The 15,712-nt window shown below is 44.2% G+C and overlaps 1 protein-coding gene across 3 annotated transcripts in view; it reads right to left on the bottom strand.

Moving 5' to 3' along the window:
• The window catches only part of dcun1d4 (defective in cullin neddylation 1 domain containing 4), a 68,371-nt gene that overhangs the window by 36,083 nt on the left and 16,576 nt on the right, over window positions 1–15,712 (bottom strand). For all 3 annotated transcript variants that reach the window (XM_033028420.1, XM_033028403.1, XM_033028413.1), the window contains exons 2-4: window positions 13,171–13,241; window positions 6,442–6,481; window positions 528–645 (exon numbers count right to left, since the gene is read on the bottom strand). In XM_033028420.1, coding sequence (XP_032884311.1) covers window positions 528–645; window positions 6,442–6,481; window positions 13,171–13,241 — 229 coding nt within the window. The remainder of the gene's footprint in view (window positions 1–527; window positions 646–6,441; window positions 6,482–13,170; window positions 13,242–15,712) is intronic.

The following is a 15,712-nucleotide window of genomic DNA, read 5'->3' as shown; positions in this document are numbered from 1 at the left end:
TAGTGTGCTGTACGGTTCTATGTTCGATGATGAGGCATTCAGAGAAAACTTTCCTAATACTTTGTAACAGATAAATTATAGAATAGTACATGTAGAGCTACAAAGCCTCTGGAATGCCAGCAGTTCTCTTAAATTATTCCCCAATAAACATGAAAGTAAATGATGATTTCCGAACAGTGCTGGTACAAGGACAACACAGGCTTTAAGACACGCATTGTAATTTCTGACTTACAATGGACCATGATTTAATTTGTGGAGAAGACAATTGGCAATAGACAGACTAGTCATTAGGATTAACATCCTATCAGGTTTAGTGTGTAGACATGTCAAAACCACATAAACACCCACAAATGGTATTAAGTATACCAATCCTGCAAGCTCACAATCAATCTTTTACTAGAATCATATCACATAGTATATAAAAAAGCATTCAACTTGATGAAATTGAGGTTAAGTATTTCAACTAGTTTTATACTTTGAATTGGGAACATTCACCTTTCAGTCTTCACATAAAACCGAAAACATACCCATCGTGCCTGCTTTTTTTAGCTGTTAGATCATCTGCTACTGTGGGTCTCCTCTTTTTCCTGGGTGGCATTCCTTTGTTACAGCAGTCGGAAGGGCAACTGCAAGACCGACGATTTCCTGCAAAACAAGATGTAGAAAAGCAAATGACCACCAGACTGACCAATGCAAATTCAGGGCAACAGGAATATTTAAGCGCACACAATCTCCTGAGGAACATAGTTACTTTCACATATACACTGCATAGTACAGAGCAAAGAAAAACTCCAGCTGAAATAGAAATTTTGGCCTTTTCTTTCAGAATTAGTAGCTGTGATCTAACATCTACTTTTCTCCAGGTCATTAGCGAGATCTATGCCTAAATTCTGCAATTATTCTTCCTTTACCCCATCAAACTGTTGACATAATTACTTACTATTGGGCTCTGCACTGATTATTGTGGAAACAACTTCCTAAACCCACGCCAACCCCCTCGTTCAGCAAGTTCCCAATTCAGATTTTCAAGTCTAATGTCCTTGTATCAAGCATATTATTACATTGCTTTGCATAATGTTTCCACCAGGTGAAGTGCAACATTAAGACAATTCAATAACAATGAAGAGACTAGCCATCTATGAACATTGTCTTGTCCCATCATGGTGTCAATGAGAACACTTAGGGGTATACCTACCTTACTAAATATTATTGCACTCATTTTGCTCTCTGGTGAGTGGTTGTTGCATAATTCTTCAACAATTAAATTGATACGAGGTAAAATTCACACTTCCATTGATAAAAAAAAAACGAAGTTACATAGCAATCACTTACAGGTAGTTCTGCTATAACCCGCATCTTCATAACCTGTGTCTTCATTGAAAGAAGCAGAGGATGATGGTGGAAGGTTGTTTTTCAGACTGAAGGCCTGTGACTAGTGGTGTGCCTCTGGGATCGGTGCTGGGCCCATTGCTGTTTGTAGTTTATATCAATGATTTGGATGAGAATGTGCAAGGCATGATTAATGGGTTGCAGGTGACACTAAAGTGGGTGATACATTTAAAAAAAAAGTGAAGATGGTTATCAAAAATTACAGCAGGATCTTGATTAGCTGGGCAAATGGGCTGAGGAATGACTAATGGAGATGAATGCAGATGAGTGCAGTTTTGCATTTTGTGAAGTCAAACCAAGTCAGGACCATTACAGTGAACGGTGGAGCCTTGGGAAGTATCATAAGAGCTGAGGTTTCAGGGAATGCTGGTAGATAATTCCCTGAAAGTGGCAGCAGATGTAGGTGGTCAATAAGACTATTGGCACTTTGGCTGGAGTAACTCAGCAGGACAGGCAGCATCTTTGGAGAAAAGGAATAGGTGACGTTTCGGGTCAAGACCCTTCTCCAGAGATGTTGCCTGACCCATTGAGTTACGGCAGCATTTTGTGTGTATCCCCGTTAATGACTGGCGCTCGGCTTTCGCTGGCACCGAGGGGTTTAACCGATAGCCACTGGATAAGGCGAGAGGTGCAGCTGACGATCACTGGGAACATCGAGGAACGGGTTCCTTGGGAGTTGGAGCAGAGTTGAGCTGAAGCCCACGCTGGCTGTAAGCCCGAGGCCGCCACTGCTCCGGGCCAGTGTTCCGTCAGTCCAGGGTCACCCGGGACAGGGATGGGACACTCGGAACAGGACGGTAGTGAGACTCCGCTCACAAATCTGTCCCCTGGGGTCATGCAGGAGAGGGGTGCGTGGTTCGCCGTTTTATAATAACCCTGTATAGCCCGGAGGGCAGCCCGAGTGAGAATGGAACCCATACACCCAGGCTGAGGGGGACCAGACCGTGATTCATTAGATTGTCACTGCTGAGATTTCTGCATGGACCAGTGGAGAAGGGAGAACTAGTGTCGCTAACTCCAGTAGCAATTCAACAGCGCTTGCAGTACGAGACCCAGTTTGATCCTGACTACGGATGAAACGCAGGTCGGTATACACGCAGCAGCTCAGCTGCCGAGAATGTTTTTCTCGAGTGACCTAATACCTGGGCATGCGCAGTCGGAATACCGAACTCGCTTATTGTTTTTAATAACATGATTTCCTTAAAAATGGAGCGCAACTATTCTGTTACAGCAGAACTACCTGAATGAGCTCATTTCCCCAAAGAAACTTGCGCAACAAGTAGTCATGGACCTACAATTTAAACATTGGTTACCATTCAGTGTTAAGAGATAGCCTTGATATTAAGCAATGAACAACATTTAGTCATGGCAAGTCACACCTTTCTAATAATACAATATATTTACTTTTAAGTTCTTCAAGGAAGGAAATTGATACCTTATCCAATCTGTCTCAATCACCCCATTAACCTATTCAATTACATCAAAATCATCATGTTAGAGCAGTGTAAAAATATAACTAGAAAGACAAACAGGCTAACATTGGGACAGATTCAGATACAGTAAGGCCAGCCAACTTTGCAAAAGATTTCCAGAGACTAGCGTCAAAAACGGGAGAGCTTGCCCACAAAGCTGTCAAGCAAAAGTTTGATACTGCTCACAGAATCATACCCCACAATGTCCTAAACTCCATCATAATCCCTGTGTAGGGGCCGATATTAACCCGTCCCCACAAGGTCCTCTTGGCTTTAATTAATCACAGGCGAGGAAACAAGATTACTTCCTCCGGCTGATTAATCAGGAGTTCATGTTAAACATATAGAAGTAGTACTGGAAGTATCATGAGTATAGAAACTATTCTTGTTAAGGCATTCAGCAGCATAACTGACAAAATCATAATAGATCTAACTACCAGACAAAATGTGCAGCCGGTATGGAACGAATCAACAAGAGAGACAGTACATAATTCCCCGAAAAAGGTATCGCATGTAGATAGGAGGTTGAAGGCGGCTTAGTTCACTGAATATTACACTCCATAATTAGCCACTCCTTCAGCAGAGATGTTCCAATATGGAAAAATACTAGGTACTTACAATCCACAAAACAGACCAAATCCAAACTGGTCCATATTCATCTAACTTTTCCTATCCATGTACCTGTTCAAATGTCATTTAAATGTTTCATTTTTCAGTTCAGTTTAGATTAGAGATACCGAGCAGAAACAGGCCCTTCGGCCCAACCTGACCAGCACACTAACGTTATCCTACACAAGAGGGATAATTTACAATTATACCAAGCCAATTAGCCTACAAACATGTATGTCTTTGGCGTGTGGAAGGAAACTGGAAATCCCGGAGGAAACCCGCGCAGGTCACGGGAAGAACATGCAAACTCCATACAGACAGCACCCATCCCGTAGTCAGGTCTCTGGTGGTATAAGATAGATATAATTTATTGCCACACAACCAGGGTTGGTGGAAATTTGGGTTGTTAGCAGCAGTACAATAATAAAGAACACACAATAAAACAGTAACACAAACATCCACCACAGCATTCATCACTGTGGTGGAAGGCACAAAAATTTGGCCAGCCCTCCTCCATTTCCCCCCCCGTGTACAGGACCAGAGTCCAGTCAGTCCAGGATCGGCTCTTCCTCACCGGAGACCGCGGCTTTAGATTGTTGTAGGCCGCAGGCCGGCGGTCGAGATTTAAAGTCCCCGCCGCAGCCAGAAGCACCGTAGACCGCAGGGCCGGCGGTCGAAACTCCCCTCCAGGGGTGATGGTAAGTCCATGCCGGCCCCGCGGTAGAAGTTGGCCGCGGGCCGGCAGTGGTGGCTTCTTCTTCCCCCGGGTCCCTCACGAGGGATCCCGGCCTGTAGACGCCGCGCCAGCTGGAGCTTCAGGCTGCGACTTCAGGCTGCCGGCTGCCCCGGGCCAGCGAAACGGAGCGCTCCCCTCCAGCGAGCCCCAGCGAGGGTCGTCCGCTCCACGCCGAGAGTCCACGCTGCGCCCGCCGCTGGAGCCCCGGGCGCGTCTCCGGGAAAGGCCGCGTCGATCCTTGATGTTAGGCCACGGGGGAGGCGACCTGGAAAAAGTTGCCTCTCCATGGAGGAGGCGACCGAAGCGGTTTCCCCCTCACCCCCCCACACCACCCCCCACACAAGACACACAAAGAAACACAAAATACACACTTTAAAACATACTAAAAAATAAAAAAAAGCTGGAAAAACTGACGCGCTGCTGACATGGCTGCACACAGAGGAGCGCCCCCTACAGACAGTATAAGGCAGCAACTCCAGCTTTGCGCCACTGTGCCGCCCATGATGTTAAATGTCATTATTTTACCTGCCTCAACTACTCAGTCTGGCAGCTTGTTCCATACACTCACCACACTGTGAGCGTATGTGTGTGTTGGGAGGGGGCAGGGGAAAAGAGACCCCCCTCAGCCTCCTGCGGTCCAAATAATAAATTTCTAGCCAGTCCCCATAGCTCAGGCCCTGAACTCCTGACAACATCCTTGTAAATCTTTTCTGCACTCTTTCCATCGACCCAACTCATATACTCAATTCCCAGACTGCCAAAAGCCTTCTTCAACACGTGATGGCATTTTCAGGGAATGATGTACTTGTAGATCCATCTGCTCTACAACACTCCGCAGGCCCCTGCTGTTGACTGCGAAGATCCTGCCCGGGTTTGATTTCCCAAAATGCAACATCTCACATTTATCTGACCAAAACTCTGCAGCTAATCAAGATCCTTTTTTAATACTTGCATCTTCATTGTTCAAGATACCACCTATTTTGGTGCCAACTGGAAACTTAATAATCGTGCCTTGTATATTCTCATTCAAATAGTTGATGTCAATGACAAACAGCAATGTGTCCTGCATCAATCCTAGAGGCATTATATGGCTATCACTGAGCAAACACAATACACCACAGCCATCCACCACCAAAGTCAACCAGTAACTGGTCACGTTGAAATGGACCGATAACATATATTATTGCCACAAAAGCTATTATCCTGTACTAAGTGGCTCACTTCACGATTCTCCAAAGGCAAAAGTCAGATATGTGAAGAAACACTAATTACGTAAAAAATACTCAAAGTAGTCCAACACCATTCAAAACGAGCATGTTCGACTGCTGACTACCCCACCCGCTCCACCACTGAGGCACTTCAGCTTCAATATTTATTATTCACACCATATGCTGTTGCTATTTGCTTGAGAACACAATAACAGCACAGAAATGGGTGTTTCAGCCCACAATGTTTGTGCCAAACATGATGCCTAGTTATACTGATCTCATCTGCCTGCACATGATCCATATCCCTCTTTTTCCTGCCTATCATAAACTCCACTATCATATCTGCCTCCACAACCAACCCTGGCAATGTGTTCCAGGCCCTCGACAATCTCTGCGTTAAAAAAAACTTGCCCGACACATCTCCACTAAACGTTCCTCTTCTCACCTTATACTTATGACTTCTTGTGTTGGATATTTCCACCTTGGGGAAAAGGTTCTGACTGTCTACCCTACCTATGCCTCTCATAATTTTATGTTCTTCTATCAAGTCTCCCCTTATCTTCCAACGTTCCAGAGAAAACCATCCAAGTCTATCCAACTTCTCCCTCTAATGGAAACCCTCTAATCCAGGCAACATTCTGATAAACCTTTGCATTTTCTCCAAAGCCTCCACATCTTTCCTGCAATGGGGGCAGCCAGAACTGCACTCCAAATAAGCTACACGGACAGCAATCAACTCCTGTCACCAAATAGGACAAAGAAGAGGTAATTCCCTTCCGTCATAAATCTTGGTTTTGCTGGATGTAGGTGCCAAAACCCTCTACCCAACTGCACATCCTCCAGATGTTTGTAAACATGAACAATCACAGCACACATTTTCACAGGCAATATCCATTGAATTTGTCCCACAACATGCAACTTAAATTCATGGATCAAGCAAAGATTGTATGTTAGCCAATATTACATTTACACCAGCTAAACCATACGCATGTTGTTGCAACAGCAGGTCAGCAAAATCAAATCACACCTGATTGCTGGTCGTCTTGGCCAACGTCTTCTGTCAAGTTCTGAAATGAAAAGGTAAGAGAAGATGAATTGTACAAATTTATTGCATTTTGGAATATAATCCATCATTCAATATTTGTAACAGCACTATTAATCTAAAAGCAGATGTTTCCATCCTCTATAAGCAACTACTTTCTCCTTCACTCCCACCCAAACACCTCCAGATTTTTTCCAGAGCACAGTTAATTTCACCTAAACCTGGTAACCTGTTTTTAGAAATCCTTTAATTTGAAATGGCAGCAGTTGATTAATACCAAGCCAGGAAGCAACTTAGAAACGTCCAATAGAGTGGCACAGCAGTAGAGCTGGGTTCGATCCTGACTACAGGTGCTGTCTGTACGGAATTTGTACATTCTCCCCATGACCTGCGTGGGTTTTCTCCAAGATCTTCGGTTTCCTCCCACACTCCAAAGACGTACAGGTTCGTAGGTTAATTGGCTTGATATGAATGTAAAATTGTTCCCAGTGTGTGTAAGGTAGTGTTAATGTGCGGGTATCGCTGGTCAGGGCAGACTAGGTGGGCTGAAGGGCCTGTTTTCGCGCAGTTTCTCTAAACAAACTAAAATACCAATCCAATAAGTTAAATCAAATTAAAAAACCATCCCATGCAGTGCAGAGCTCACCCAAAATTGGTCATTATCACTAAATATTTGTTGAATATCAGCTAAATGGCTTTTACACTGTCCCACACCCAACCTAGAACAAGATGAACAGGAAGGACCAGGTGTAAGAAAGAACTGCAGATGCTGGTTTAAATCAAAGGTAGACACAAAATGCTGGAGTAACTCAGCGGGTTACTGGTAGGTTAAGATGGACTGAGAGGAGGTGTTCAGCGAAATGATCGCCGAGCCTGTGCTTGGTCTCGCAGATGTAGAGAAGTTGACACCTGAAACAGCGGATACAGTAGATGAGGTTGTAGGAGGTGCAAGTGAACCTCTGCCTCACCTGGAAAGACTGTTTGGGTCCTTGGATGGAGTCGAGGGGAGAGGTAAAGGGACAGGTGTTGCATCTCCTGCAGTTGCAGGGGAAAGTACCTGGGGAGGGGGTTGTTTTGGTGGGAAGGGACGAGTTGACCAGGGAGTTATGGAGGGAACGGAGTTTACACCCCAGCGGTATGAACATTGACTTCTCCAACTTCAGATAGCCCTTGCTTTCTCTCTCCATCCCCTTCCCAGTTCTCCCCACTAGTCTTACTGTCTCTGCCTAAATTCTATCTTTGTCCCGGCCCCTCCACTGACATCAGTCTGAAGAAGGATCTCGACCCGAAACGTCGCCCATTCCTTCTCTCCAGAGATGCTGCCTCACCTGCTGAGTTACTTCAGCATCTTGTGTCTACCTAGGAAGGACCAGGTGATCTTTAACTAGAAGAACATTTATAGAAAGACAAGTGGGGAACTGAAAACATTTTTAACGACATTATTTACCTTACGTTTTTGAAATAGCCGCAAATATCACAGTAGCCAGATAAGGATTTGGAGATGCAACTGCAGTGTATATAGACTACAAGATGGAAATTTTAAAAGTAACCATCATCTTGCTGAATCATTGAACTAAGGTGTATATTTTGGCGACTATATATCAGCATCTACCAATTCACGTCCACTATAATTTCTTCATGTGCACTATATTTGCTGAACTCTGCCATGATTACAAGACACATCTGCTGGCTAGTTTTCTCAGGCTGCATCTTGTTTGCCATTGTCGTGCCAACAAAACATGATGCGCATCAAATAGAAAATCTAGAATGCGCTTATACACTATGGTTCCTACCATTGTACAGGTGCACAACCTTTTATCCGAAGATCCAAATAACGAAAACCTCCGAATAGCGGACATTTTTTCGGTCCTTGAAGAAAGGTCCTTAAAAACGTTCACCGAGGGCGGCCCGCAGAGGTGACAGCGGAACCTGCGGTCGGTCCTCGAAGAAAGGGGAACTAAATCCCCATTCATAAAAGAGAAGGTGAGGGTATATTGCACGGGAGGGTTAATAATTGACAATATGCTGCTGCCTGCCCGCTGAGTTAAAAAGTTCCCACGGTAGACTCACGATACACAGTGTATCGTGAGTCTTGCGTGGGAACTTTTTAACTCAGCGGGGCAGGCAGCAGCAGATTGTCGCTCCCTTCAGTTTCACCCCACCTACACCCCTCTGCTTCCCGGCCATGTGTGTGACCCCTTCCCTCCCCTCTCCAGCTCCCTGCCCATTGCACCGGCGCGGGGACTTTGCACTGTCTTCACGTCGGCGATGACAGCAGGTCAGTGCCAGTCACCGGAGACGTCAGGACCAACGGGACACCGACCCCCAGGCCCACTGCAAGCACGGAGATCCCAGAGACCCACAGCCAGCAGCAGCCCAGCCCCGTTCCAACTCCAGAGGAAAACTGCAAACTGGCCGGAGACGTCAGGACGACCAGAAGCCATTCCCCGAGCTGCGCCCCCTCATCGGGACACCGACCCCCAGGCCCACCGTAAGCACGGAGATCCCAGAGACCCACAGCCAACAGCAGCCCAGCCCCGCTCCAACTACAGAGGAACCTGGGTTGCGGATGACGGGGCGCAGCTCGGGGCGTCGTAGGGGCCCATCGGGGAGCGGGTTCCTGTTGGTCCTGACGTCTCCGGCCACCTGCCATCCTCCGGGAACTGTACCGCCCTTGCAGGAGAGTGGGGTTGTTTGCAGTTGCAGAGGGAGGGGGCAAGGGCGGTACAGTTCCCAGTCTCAGCTCCAGTCCAGCGGGGTGGCCGGAGACGTCAGGACCAACGGGACACCGACCCCCAGGCCCACTGCAAGCACGGAGATCCCAGAGACCCACAGCCAGCAGCAACTCCAGCCCAGCCCCGCTCCAACTCCAGAGGAACACGTAGGGGCAGAAGCTGATGGTGTGCAAGGTACGTCTTGTTCTTGGGGTGGCGGATGAGGGGGCGCAACTCGGGCTGTGGGCAAACTGCCACTTGTCGCCGTAGCGGCCCATTGGGGAGCGGATTCCTCTGGAGTTGGAGGGGGAGGGGGGTATTGTGCTGTTTGATCGCCCCCTGCTATCCCAGGGACAGGGAGACACAGCGGCTTTTTAGACTGGTGGGCAATCACTTCCAAAGTTCTGCCCACACAGTCAGTACACCTCTCCTACACTGCATTTCATACAAACATTTATTCTGAAAGAAAAAACTACATTGAAGACTCAAACTCGCGATCGAGTAACTGCCGGGATCAAGGCGCAAACTCGCGACCTTGCGGATATGAGCCGAGCACTCTACCACTGAGCCAGCCATTAAAATCTACGCTAAAAAATTTCCATTCCGAAGGCCGACAAATTCTGAATTACGAAAAGTGTCTGGTCCCAAGGCTTTTGGATAAAAGGTTGTGCACCTGTACAATACAAAAATTCAATCTGGAAAATTGATGACGCAAATGAAACTGAAAATTCATAATGAGCAAAGACTTTTGAAAGGTTAAATGTTGATGAATCTGTCTGAAACAAACGGATGATCAAAGATGACTCAAATAGTGTTTTCTGTACAGTAAAGGACACTAATTTGAACTTTTACTGTATCAATCGGCACACATTAAAAACAATGCTAGACAGATATTTACAATACTTTTTAAACCTTCTTTAGATAATATATATATATATTCAATCCACATGTTGTCAGGAATAAAGTCCTTCAATTCAAAATAAGAAAGCCACACTGGGATGCGGACGGATGGACACGAAATGATGCGACTCTCATCTCGCTATATCAACTGAAAGTAAACCAGTGGGAAAATCCCTCATGCACAAGAATAAACAAGTTAATTTAATTGTTGGCTGGAGACGGTGTGAGCCCAAGAGGGGTACATCGTTGCAAACTGTGGAACTGGTTAACAAACATTTAGTGCAGGAAGTGGGGGACGGGGTGGGAAACAGGGAAAAATTACCCAAAATTGGAGAATTCAATGTTCATATGGCCGAGTTATAAACTATCCAAGCAAAATATGAGATGCTAGTCCTGCAATTCGCTTCAATCTGGCAATGAAGGCGGCCCAAGACAGAAAAGTCAGTAAGGGAATGGGGAGGGGAGTTAAAGTGGCTTGCAACCGGGACATCCAGTAGACCTTGATGGACCGAGCACAAGTGATCAGCGAAATGATGCCGTCGAATGCTATTCAACTTGAATTGTCACTGTTTTAAATGGTTTTGCAATCTCTTGATTTGATATATACTTATAAGATATATTATATACACACACACACACACACACACACACACATCAGCCAAATTCCTCAGTCTATCAAAGCTCTGTTTTGATCAGTTTATTTCCCTTTTTATGGTTCTCTATTGTTGCCCCCACACTAAATCTGCCACCACACCCCCACCTTAATCTACACACTGCAAACCACACAATTGTTTTTCCTGCATCAGCGCCCAGGATGAGGTTTTCCCATACTAGATCATTGGATCTGTCCTCATTCTTCCCCTCTTCCATTATAGACGAGGCTCTCATTAGCGTCTCCTCGATATCCCGCAACTCTGCTCTTGCTCTTGCTCCCCCTCCCCCTATTCTTAACAAGAACAGAGTCCCTCTTGTCCTCACCTTCATCCCATTAGCCATCGCATACAGCATATAATCCTCCAAAACATTTGACACCAATGGGATCCGACTACTGGCCACATCTTCCCATCTCCACCCCTTTCTGCATTCCGCAGAGACCGTTCCATCCGCAACTCACTGATCAACTCGTCCCTTCACACCCAAACCACCCCTTCCCCAGGTACTTTCCCCTGCAACCACAGGAGATGCAACACATGTCCCTTTGCCTCCCCCCTCGACTCCATCCAAGGACCCCGACAGTCATTTCAGGTGAGGCAGAGGTTCACTTGCACCTCCTCCAACCTCATTTACTGTATCCGCTGTTCCAGGTGTCAACTGTACATCGGCAAGACCTAGCACAGGCTGGGCGATCGTTTGACTGAACACCTCCGCTCAGTCCGATCATCCTACCAGATCTCCCGGTTGCTCAGCACTTTAACTCCCCCTCCCATTCCAAATCTGACCTTTCTGTCCTGGGCCTCCTCCATTGTCAGAGTGAGGCCCAGCACAAATTGGAGGAACAGCACCTCATATTTCCCTTGGGAAGCTTACACCCCAGCGGTATGAACAGTGACTTCTCTAACTTCAAACAGCCCTTGCTTTCCCTCTCTCTCTCCATCCCCTCCTCAGTTCTCCCACCAGTCTTACTGTCTCCGACTACATTCTATCTCTGTCCCGCCCACTCCCAACATCAGTCTGAAGAAGGCTCGACCCGAAACGTCACCCATTCCTTCTCTCCAGAGATGCTGCCTGTCCCGCTGAGTTACTCCAGCATTTTGGCCTATCTTCAATTGTTTTTCCTGTTCTCTATAATAGTCTACACAATTAATTAATTGATCTTTAAATCAATACAGCCACAAATCTTGCTTTCAGAAATATGTAACCATAGCAATAAACCCCACACATTGGTCACTGTCAACTACACAAGCCATTCCACCCATTTCAGACTTCTATTTATCAATCTGGTTGAAGAAATATTATGAATACAATTATCACTGACTCATGGAATTGCCGAATATATAACATCAAGAGTGTCAAGTGTTTTATTGTCATATGTACCAAAACAGAACAATGGAATTCTTATTTGCAGCAGCACCACATGTTTGTAAACTCATTACTCAATGGATAAGATAATAAACCAAAAAAAATCCCATCAATAAAAAAAACATAATATAGTGCAAACCAAAACCGAAGTTTGTAGCACAATCATGGCAGTTCGTAGTTTAGTTAGAGTTCGTAGCACCTAGAAAAAATCTACTTAACCAAATGCTGTCATTCAGCACAAGGGCTACAGTCCTTAAGGTTACAGTTCTTCAAATGCACATGCAAGTATATTTGTTTAAATATGACAACGGCTTCTGCTTCTATCACACGTTTTAGGCAAATATTTCAGAATCCTAACACAGCCGCGGAAGGAAAAAAAAGACATTTCCTCATCTCCCCTCAACACCTTCAACCAAAGGCATTTAGAACTGTGCCCTCTGTCTTTTGGACTTCTGTTTCAACCCAGCCTCCATTATTCCAAAAACAATGTTAGCTTATCACTTAGCTAATACTTATAAACTTCCTCTAAATCCTCCCTGGTGCAATCACATCCTGCCTGGTGACTAGAACTTCCCTGCTTTTGTATATCAGGCCATGAGCCAATAAAACCAGCCCATATTTTAAGCATTGATCGGTGTTGCTACATTTAAGGAACTCTGTACATGCACTCTGAGGTTCCACTGCTCCTCCACATCACTCAATGTGTATACATCCCTCAGCACTGCTCTCACCTCTCTCTCCCCCCCCCCCCCTTTCTGGCTCTGATTATTCTGTGAATTGTCTTTTTGAATTAATTTCAATGATATCTCCATCAAAATTGAACCATCCCCTTTTCCTTTTTTTTTATACAATGGTGTGACGGTGGCAGGCATCCAATCATTTGCCAATATGCTGGTACTCCGGTAGCCAAAGAAATTGAAAAATAATATTCAGAGCTGTGACAATTTCTTCCATTGCTTCTTTTGACAACTTGAAATACTCATCTAGCCCGGCAATTAATCCACTTTCATAAGATGCCAAACTCCTTAACACTTCAGGAGAATCACTCTGAACTGCCAAATATGAATAAAAATTAAGTTACCAGTTTGTTTAAGGTGTGGTAAATCTTGTGAATATTGGCCAGTGTAGACAGGTGAGAAGTTAATGGAAAATCTAGGAGAGAAGGAAAAAAAAGTTTAAAATTAACAATGGTTCATAGATCATAGAACAGCACCGCACAGAAACAGGGCCTTTGGCCCACAATATCTGTGCCAAAAATAATGCCAAGATAAACTAATCCCATCTGCCTGCACAGGTCTCCTATCCCTCCATTCCCTGGATATCGCTGTAGTCCCGAGGTCTCTGGACTGGTAGTGGTAAACATTGAAAGATAAGTCATAAAATGTCCCCAATTGAATGATTGAAGAATGTGATTTATTTTTAAACAGAATAGATTTGGAAAAATTAAATCGATTCACAAGAATACACATCAGAAAATTGGAACAAGAATAAGCATCTGGCCTCTGAAGCTGCCTTGCCAGTCAATATGATCATGGCTGATCTATGCCCAAATTCCTCTTCTACACAAGTTCCACATAACATTCACTTCCCAAACTTTGAAGCATTTATCCACCACCTCCTTAAATGTCTCTACTGATCCAGGATCCAAAACCATCTGGATTACAGAATTCTAGAGATTCACTAATCTTGATGAGAAGTTGTTTTCCTTTGCACTTCAGTTTTAACTCACTGCCCCCTATGTAACTATGTTCTCTCGTTCAATGTTGATCCTTGAGATGTAGTGAAAACATCTCAACATCAACCTTACCAAATCCCTCAGCATCTTCAAAAAGATCACCCAACTTCTAAAATTCCAAAGAATAAAGTCAACCATTTTTAGCCATTTGTGATAGGACAAGACTCTCATCTAATGAGAATTAACCTAGTGACTCTTTTCTGGACTGCCTCCTAGCCTCTTAAAGTAAGAGGACCAAGGTACTGCCTCACCAACACTTTGGGTGAAATATTAAAGCAATTTACAAAGATAAATAATAAAAAAGAACATCTATGTCCCACACATAGCCTAGAAATCTGAAATTCTGCATGTAATTAAGGTCTAGAATAAGGATGTGTACTTGATGAAATTAAAATTAGGTTCCTATTCAACTATGTAAAATAATGAGATTTCTTTTTCAGATACTAAATATTTGGGTCGATCCAAGCCAGATTGTTTTTGGTCAACCAGACCCATGAAGAGAAGCTGGACATTTGTGCTGCAAGTTTCTGTGGGTGAACAACCACAATTTAAACCAGTTAGGTGAATATATTCTGGAGTTTAGAGAGATATCAAATAAATTCCTTGATTACTATTAATGATGACCAAGGCATTTTTGTTTGGATGCTTCAGGTGGAACAGGAAAAAAGTTTCCTTATTCATTTATATCTGGCTAAAGTTCAAAGACAAAACATAATTGCCTTCCTGGGGTCTCATCAGGCATTGTGTCAACACAGGAAGGCTTGTAATCTCCATTTAAATTTGATGAATTTGGACAGTCCAATATGCAACATTGATTTGAGAATGACAAAGAACAAAAATTCTGATTGACTGCAAACTTCTTGTCTGGGATGACTGTATAACAGCTCATAAAGTAGCCATTGAAACACTAGTTTAAACGCTACGAGATTTTAGAAACCGTAATAAAATTAATAGGAAGTGTTACTTTAGTGCGAACTGGAGAGTTTCATCAAATACTACTAGCAATTCAGAGGTATTAAAGCAGATGAATTGTAAGCTTGTTTTAAAGCATCATATATTTGGGAAAATGTGGAAGGATTACACTTTTAAATCAATTTGCAGCTGCATTTGACAAGTAATCCATCAGCAAGAGAGTCTGCTTTGAATTTACTCAAATTAGGAAAGGGAGAAATTAAACACCAGAGACTCAACAGGAATTATTTAGTTTTGGGTATATGGCATGGGAACAGGCCCTTTGGCTACCAAGTCTATGCCGATCATCAATAACATGTTCACACTAGTTCTGTTATTCCACTTTCTCATACATTCCCTACACACGATAGGCAATTTACAGACGCCAATTAACCTACAAACTTGCACGTCTTTGAGATGTGGGAGGGACCTGTTGGAAACCCACACAGTCACAGGGAGAATGTGCAAACTCTGCACAGACAGCACCCGAGGTTAGGATCGAACCTGGGTCTCTGGCACTGTGAGGCAGCAGCTCTAGCAACTGCGCGACCATGCTGCCCATGATTTTGATGAAAAGCCTGGGTGGAATTGTTACATCACTTCATGATCTGATGCAAGCTGATTTCCCAAAATCCTCACTTAACACTATTTGATTTAACAATGGCTGTATGATAGATCAATATTAGCACTAAAAAAATAAATAAGATTGTGCCATCCATGAATAAACACTTCTTTCAAGGCTTCCCACAAAACAAATCTATGGACAGACATTGATCAGCTGCACATATCTCACACCAACTAGCTGTGGTCTTTTATAATCTTTAACTGAAAGAAGCTCCACCATGCAACGCAGTAATTTGGATCCATCAAAACGATGCAATTGCACAAATTATCAGTTCAAAACTTACTAACACATAAAATTGAGAATACAACAGTG

Source organism: Amblyraja radiata, chromosome 1 (genome assembly GCF_010909765.2).
Source record: "Amblyraja radiata isolate CabotCenter1 chromosome 1, sAmbRad1.1.pri, whole genome shotgun sequence".
NCBI classification, from domain to species: domain Eukaryota; kingdom Metazoa; phylum Chordata; class Chondrichthyes; order Rajiformes; family Rajidae; genus Amblyraja; species Amblyraja radiata.
The sequence above is the reverse complement of the archived record's forward strand: the minus strand, read 5'-3'. Positions and strand labels throughout refer to the sequence as shown.